The sequence below is a fragment of the Harpia harpyja genome, chromosome 14 (assembly GCF_026419915.1).
Source record: "Harpia harpyja isolate bHarHar1 chromosome 14, bHarHar1 primary haplotype, whole genome shotgun sequence".
Taxonomy (NCBI): domain Eukaryota; kingdom Metazoa; phylum Chordata; class Aves; order Accipitriformes; family Accipitridae; genus Harpia; species Harpia harpyja.
The window spans coordinates 597,716-604,575 of NC_068953.1; the positions used below are offsets into that span (position 1 = coordinate 597,716).

Below are 6,860 nucleotides of genomic sequence, written 5' to 3' on the forward strand. Positions count from 1 at the left end.
CGGCTGCTGGGTTGCCCGGCTTGGCTCGCTGTGGCTGCCTCCGCGCTTGCTGCCGGCTGGTCCTCAGGCTGCCCCGAGTCTCTCTCTGGGGATGCCAGCCGATCGCCCAAATGCTCCTGGCCAGGCAGTTGGGAGCCAGGGCCGCAGGCTGAGCAGGGCTGCGGTATCCCCTGCTCAGCCCTGGCTCGGCGGGCAGCCTCGTTGCACCCGCCTGGTGCCCAGTCCTGAGAGACACGGCGTGGGGGGAGCTGCAGGACCGCAGTGTCCCAGCCCCACTCCTGGCCCCCTGTGCTTGTGCCCCATTTCCCATCCGGCTCCCAGCACCGCCGCGCAGCGATGGGGTCTAATCACCGCCGAGAACGCCTTCCCTGTCCAGGAAGCCTCCGCGGGGGGTGAGCTCAGCCTGCCCCGGCCGTGGGGCAGAGGGGAACTGGCTGCCCGTGACACACTCGATTGGCCGCTTACGAAACGCGGGGCCAAGTCCGCTCGGCTTTTCTGGAGAAGGCGAGAGGTTTGTGAAACCTTTGGCAGGGATTTGCCCGCCGGCAGCCGCGTCACCGCTGCCGCGAGGTTGGGTTTATTCCAAGAAACCCGCGGGGCTGGCGGAGCTTCCCGGACTCTCGACTCAGCAGCGGGTTGCAGCACCGCTGTGGCCTGAGCAGGAGGGAAGAGGCCCCCGAACGGCGGCGCAGGCGCTCGGGGCCCTTCTGGGAAGCGGTGAAGCTGGGGCCGTTCCTGCAGGGACGGGAAGGCTGGGGTCCAGCCGGGGCTGTTGGGCAGGGCCGCTGCAGGCAGCCCAGCTGCTCCAGGGAGGGCAGCTTCCCCGCTTTGCCCCACCATCGGGTGCTGTGAACCCCCTCGCTCTGCCGGGAGGGGGGTCTGGGGGTGCTCCGGCCCCCCCCAGGGCCCCGGTTCCCCATCCCCTGCCGTGCCTTGTTCTGCCCACGAGCCACGATGCTCCAGGTCCCTCCCCAGGTGCTGTGAGCGCCGCAGGCGCGATGGTTCCCGCCAGCCGGGGGCTGCTCTGCCCGCGGCACTGCTCCCACCCTGTTCCCTGGCACAAGGCCGGGAGTCACCGGTGCTGCCGGGAGCCCTGACGTCGGGGATGTGCCTCGGCAGGGCCTGGCGGGCGGCCACCCGCGCGCATGGACATTCTTTGCATAGCTCCGGCGGGTGCCCGGGCAGGCCGTGCGGCGCTTCCTGGCAGCCCACGAGCCGTGGCCCTGGAGAGCAGCACCAAAATAGTCGCTGGGACCGTGCCGTGCCTGCGGCCCGAGCGGGCACATTTGCCATCCCTCTGCTCTGGGGTGATTCCTAAGGGAAGCCTTTTCCCAGCGGCTGGGGTTTCCCGGCCGGGAGCACGGTGCGCGATGCCTGGCACGGTGCCCACGGTGCGGGGCTGGCGATGCTGCGGGGGCTGTGAAGCACAGGGTGCCCAGGCACAGTCTGATCCTTGCTGCCGGGGGCTCTGCGGGGTTGTGGGGGGCTGCCCACCTCCCAGGAGTTTCCCCTACGCCCCCCCAGATGCAGGCATCACGCTCCTCTCCTCTCCAGCCAGCTGGAGCTGCAGGTTTATTCCCATATCTGGTTCTCACTCTCACGGCCAGTGCCTCCGAGGGAGGCAAGAGTAGGGGACCAGGCGCTGCTGGGGTCTGGGAGACCGCCGGGGGAAATCCTCTCCCTCCTCTTCCTCCTCTCATACCCTTCCTCGGGCACCTGCTCTGGGCCAGGCTGGAGTCTGCACAGGACAGCCCCAACGTCTCGGGGATGGAGCTTTTAACTCCGTGCCGTGGGGGTGAGCAGGACCTCGGCCTCCCTGCTTAACCCTCTCTGCCTTCCTGCTTAGCCCCCCCCTGCCCTGAGCCCGCTGTACTTGCAGTGGAAGCACCACAAACCCTTTTCTAACCCCGCACCTCTCGGTGCCCTGTTCCCGCAGCTCTTCACCCCATCGCACACCGCCTCCACCTTCCCCTCCCAAAACTGGGCTGGGGCCAGGCTGGGAGGCAGGAGGGACTCGGTGCACAGCACAGCACATCGTGGCACAAGCGCTGCGGAGCGGGGCTGTGCCACAGGCCAGCCTTGGCCACCGACTCGGCTCCACCGTGCCCAGGGCAATGGGCCGTGTCCCACGGTCCAGGGCCAGTTTGCGGCTGCACCACGTGCCTGGAGCGGGTCCTATCCCCGCAGTGCCTCGCGGCTCAGCCCGGCCGGCGGAGCGATGTCGGGGGGCTCAGACATACCTGAGCGCTGGGGCTGTGAGTCACCGTGGCGGGATCACCCCAGCACAGAAAGCGGCTCCAGGAAGCCGGCGCTTACGTGGTGTGAACACCATCCCGGCGTCACAGCGAGGGCAGCAGCCAGGGAGGGACGTGCGTCACGCCGGGGGCCTGAGTGGCCTCGGGGGTGCAGGGGAGGAAACAAACCAGATCTGAGGTTTTTCATTAAAAAATAGTGCTCTTTATTATAAATTATGGAAACATTTCCTTTCTGAATATAAATATAAATATGTGCAAAGTTTCATCTGAGTTTTGTTTTGGTTGAATTTTCAAGCATGGTTTTGCTCAGCCCTCGAGGCTGGAGGTGAAGATGGAATCTTTATAAAAGACAGTGATTCACGTTGGCCTGTAAACATCCCTTCGGTTAAAAAAAAAAAAAAAAAAAAAAAAAAAAGCCAGAAAAACCCAACCGCTTCTCCGGGCGGACACAGAAAAGCACTTGCGAGACAGTGCGCTCCAGGGGATCCTCCTGCCGCATTCCCATGGGAATCAGTGCCCCCACGGAGCAGCATGGCCAGGGTCTGCAGGGAGCGGCCGGACAGAGGTGGGGTGCAACACTTGGGAGTAACAGTCCAGCAGCAGCACCGGGTCCCCAGGGTGCTCCTTGCGGTCGCGTGGGACTCTCAGCGATGTCAGGACACGCTGTTTCCCCTCAGGCTTCACGGCATGTCACCGGGACCATTATCACGCAGCGTCACCAAACGATGTGCAGTAACCCAGACCATGGGGCAGGGAGAATATTAAGGCTTAGTCCCCTGGTAAATGGCAACGAGGGGAAAAAGGCAGCGACCTCCAAGTCTGGGGCCTGGTGTGAAAGGAGCTTCCACCCACAAGGAGGCAGCAAGAGGTAAAGTACACTACGGGCAAAAAACACTTTCCCCTTAAAACCGAGGAAAAGTGATCAGGCACTAGGCTGGACTCCAGTGCTTTCCGTTCTCTGGTGGCAGAAGGGGGCTCTCGCCAGGACACCCCCAGGTGTGGTCCCGCCACGGCAGCGGGGATGCGGCTGCCGGGGCGCACATCACCCCGTGCCGCGGGTGCCGTCCTGGCTGCCCGAGCCCGCGGGGGCTTTGCCGTCAGGTTCTCCCCAGCTGCGACGGGGAGGCCTCTGCGCTGGGCGCACTGTAACATCCGCAGTCCGACCGGAGCAGTCTCCTTCCCCCCGGAGAGGGGGTGTCGCGCTTCCTCAGGGGGTCCCCCCAGCACCAAGGGCGCCAGGCTGTGCTGGCCACAGCCCCGGGCCCACGGCAGCTCGCCCCAGTCCCCCTCCTCTCCTTCCCAGAGGGAGAGGCTTGGTGTGCCCTGCAAGTCCCCGCACCGGTGGGGTGTTGTGCCTGTCCCCTGCTCTTGTGCTTGTAGCGTGTAACCTCGCTCCGCCGGCCCCTTAGAGGGGGGCATCGTACTGGTCGAGGAACTCCTTGATGGGAGCCGGCAGCTGAGTCATCTTCTCGTAGGAGTCCAGGTGCCCGTTGACGGTCTTGCGGCAGAGGTGCTGCAGGGTGGAGACGCTGGAGGAGAGTGGGCGGCTCAGCACCAGGGGGATCTTCTCGCCACCCGAGTAGATGTAGTAGGTGCGCTTGGGGTGCAGGGCCTCCCCCGGCTGCTCGGGGACGGCGCAGGGCGCGGGAGGCATGTAGTGATGTACCAGCTTGAGCACGCAGTCGAAGCGGGGCACAGGCTGGCTGCTGCGAGGGTCGCTCTGCAGGGAGAAGCTGCCGCCCTCGCACTGGATGCGCAGGTTCTTGGTGCCCGACTCTGTCTTGACGCTGAGGGTGAAGAAGTGCCGCTGGTCCGAGCTGTCCCTGATGAGGAAGGTGCCGGCCGGCTCGGTGCTCAGCAGCATGTTGGCCTCGCCGCCCGTCACCGTGCTCCAGTAGAAGCCGCTCTCCTGCAGCTTGCGCACGGTGTTCACCACCAGCTGGTACTCGCTCTTGGAGCTGAACGTCTTGAGGCGCAGGCTGGTGTCGAGGGGGCGGCTCATCCCGGCGGCGGGGAACTTGCTGTGGGTGACCATGGCGCAGGGAGCCAGCTTTGCGCGCTCGGGGTGCTGCTGCCGGGAGCAGCCGCTGCTACACCATCACCTGCGGCAGAGACAGCGGTGAGCCACGGCACCCCCGGTCCCCGGCCGTCCCTTCCCGGGAGCACCGGCATCCCCGGTCCCGGGCTATCGCCCTCCCCCGCAGGGCACCCGCATCCCCCGACCCTGGCTGCTCCCTCGCCGGGGGTGGGGGGGTCGGGTGCGCGGGGAAACCGGCTCTGCCGGTCCCCGGCTGTCTCACTCCCCGCGGGGCACCGGCATCCCCGGCCATCACCCTCCCGGGGCGCCAGCATCCCCGGCTATCACCCTCCCCGGGGGGCACCGCACCCCCGGCCCCCTGGCTATTGTCCTCCCGGGGCGCCGGCATCCCCGGCTATCACCGTCCCCGGGGGGGAACCGCACTCCCGGTCTCCGGCTATTGCCCTCCCGGGGCGCCGGCATCCCCGGCTACCACCCTCCCTGGGGAGCACCGGCTATTCCCTCGCCGCGGGGCACCGGCTCCGCTGGCCCCCGGCTATCTCCCCCCCACCCTCCGGAGGGGCGGTGGGGTGGGGGGGGCACCGGCATCCCCGGTCCCGGGCTATCCCTTCCTGAGGGAGGGAGGGGGCACCGGCATTCCCGGTGCCCGGCCATCCCTCCCCGCGGGTCGCACCGGTTCCCGCCACCCCCCCTCCCGAGGTCCCGTCCCGGGCAGCGCCGTACCTGGGGCGCGGGTGCCGGGGCCGGTCTCGGCGGCGGCGGCGGCGGTGGGACCGGTGCGCGGCGGCGGACGGGCGAGCGGCGGAGCTGCTGGGGCTGCCCGGGGAGGCCTCTTATAGCGGGCGCAGAGCCCGCCCTCGGGTTCCTGGAACTGCGCGGCTTCTTGTAACGCTCCCCGGCGCCCTCCCGCCGCCCCGCCCGGCCCGGCCCGCCTCGGCGCGCCGCCAGCCACCGCCGGCCCATTCCGGGCAGCGCGGCCGCCCCCTCCCGCTCCCCTTCACGCTCTTTCCTTCTAAGAAGAGGAGAGTCCCGGCCGGCCCGGCCGCGGCCCCCCCACCCCCCCACCCCAGCCTTCCCCCTCCCTCCTCTCCCAGCCGGGAAAGCCGGGTCCGGCCGGGTCGGGCTGCCCCGAGCGGGGCCGCGGGTAGCCCCGGGGCCGCCAGACCTCCCCCCCCCCCGGGCCACGGGACACCCTCACCGGGGTGGGAGTTGTGGAGTTGTGCCCGCGGGTGGCCCCCGGGGAGGGGGATAGCTGGGGACCGGGGATGCCGGTGCCCCCGGAGGGCACTGCGAACCCCCCCTGCCGCTGCTGGGGGTCAGCCGGACCCCGTCCGGGCAGAGGCGCGGGCGCACCCTAATGAGGCGGCTTGGGCCTGGCTGGAGGGGTACACCGGGGGGGGGCTGCCGGATGCAGTGGGGCAGCGGATCCAGCATCCCCACGTTGCCGGCCTTTATTTCAAATACAACGTGCCAGGCTGCCTCGGCTGTGCTTCCCAGGAGGCTTGTGGGAAGAAAAAAACCCTTGAACTACAAGTCTGGGGACAATAAGGGGCGAATCCTCTCCTGAGGCTGTACCTGGGGGCTCCCAGGAGCTGTCCAGGTCAGCAGCAGCTCGGCCAGCCTGCTGGCAGCCCCGCTCCCGGGCAGCTGTGTCCCACGAGGGCGGTGAGGGACGGTGGTGGCGGTGGCTCCGATGGTGCCTGTGGCCGGTGGCTGGGGACAACGCTGGCTCTGGGAGCCCTGGGATGCTCCGTGCGGTTGGTGCTTTGGCACCCAGCGCGGCAGAGGGCAGGGGCCGAGGCGCCCGTCTGCGGAGCCGTCGCAGGCTGGTGGGGAGCCGCTGCGAGGCCGAGAAGCCGGGGCCCTCCTTCCCCTGGCTGGGTGCCCCCGGGCGGGCACTGTGGGGCTCTGTCCCGAAGGGATTTCCTCATCCCTCTGCCCCGGCTGGGGTCTGGCAGCCAGAGCCAGCAGCCGCAGCACCGGTGCCATGGGAGAGGACCATGCCTGGCCTGGCAGAGCGGAGAGCAAGCGGAGCCGAGGTGGGGGCCGGGGCCCCCCTTCCCCACCTGGTTTCTCTGCATTTTCGTTTGGCAATTGTCAGTTTCGACCTCGAAAACAAACCAGACTTTGTCAGTGGATTTTATTTTAAATAGTTTAATTTGCCCTGGAGGAGCTGCTGCGGCCGCTGCTGCCTCTGCCAGTCAGGAATAAACACAAGAAGAGCAGTTCTGGGAAGTGAGGCTGCGGTGAACCAGCTGGTCTGAAATGCAAACGAGCTCTGGAGCTCTGCCTGAGGCAGGAGTGGTGAAACACGGGGGAAGGGACGGGGAGGGGAGCGGGGCGGGAGGCTCCGGCCGGGGGGCTGCGGCGGGACGGGCTGTCCGCAAGCCGGGGCCGGGCGGCAGAAACGCGGCGGCGGCCCCCGCGGCCCCCCCGGTGGGTGGGTGGGTGTCCGCCTCGCCCTGCCCGCTGTGGGGGGGACACGGCGGGGACCCCGGCGGCGGGGGACAGGCTCTCCCCTCCGTGGCCGTACACCAACGCCCTTCCCGGTCCCCGGGGGGGGGGGG

At 68.4% G+C, this 6,860-nt stretch overlaps 1 protein-coding gene across 1 annotated transcript; it reads right to left on the bottom strand.

The window, feature by feature from the left end:
• Positions 1-2,434: 2,434 nt before the first annotated feature.
• Positions 2,435-5,105, bottom strand: SOCS3 (suppressor of cytokine signaling 3). Its single transcript, XM_052808916.1, has 2 exons — positions 5,017-5,105; positions 2,435-4,357 (listed from the first exon to the last, which is right to left on the bottom strand). The coding sequence occupies exon 2, from the start codon at positions 4,288-4,290 to the stop codon at positions 3,661-3,663; it is 630 nt and encodes a 209-aa protein (XP_052664876.1). The 5' UTR covers positions 4,291-4,357; positions 5,017-5,105; the 3' UTR covers positions 2,435-3,660.
• Between the last annotated feature and the right edge of the window lie 1,755 nt (positions 5,106-6,860).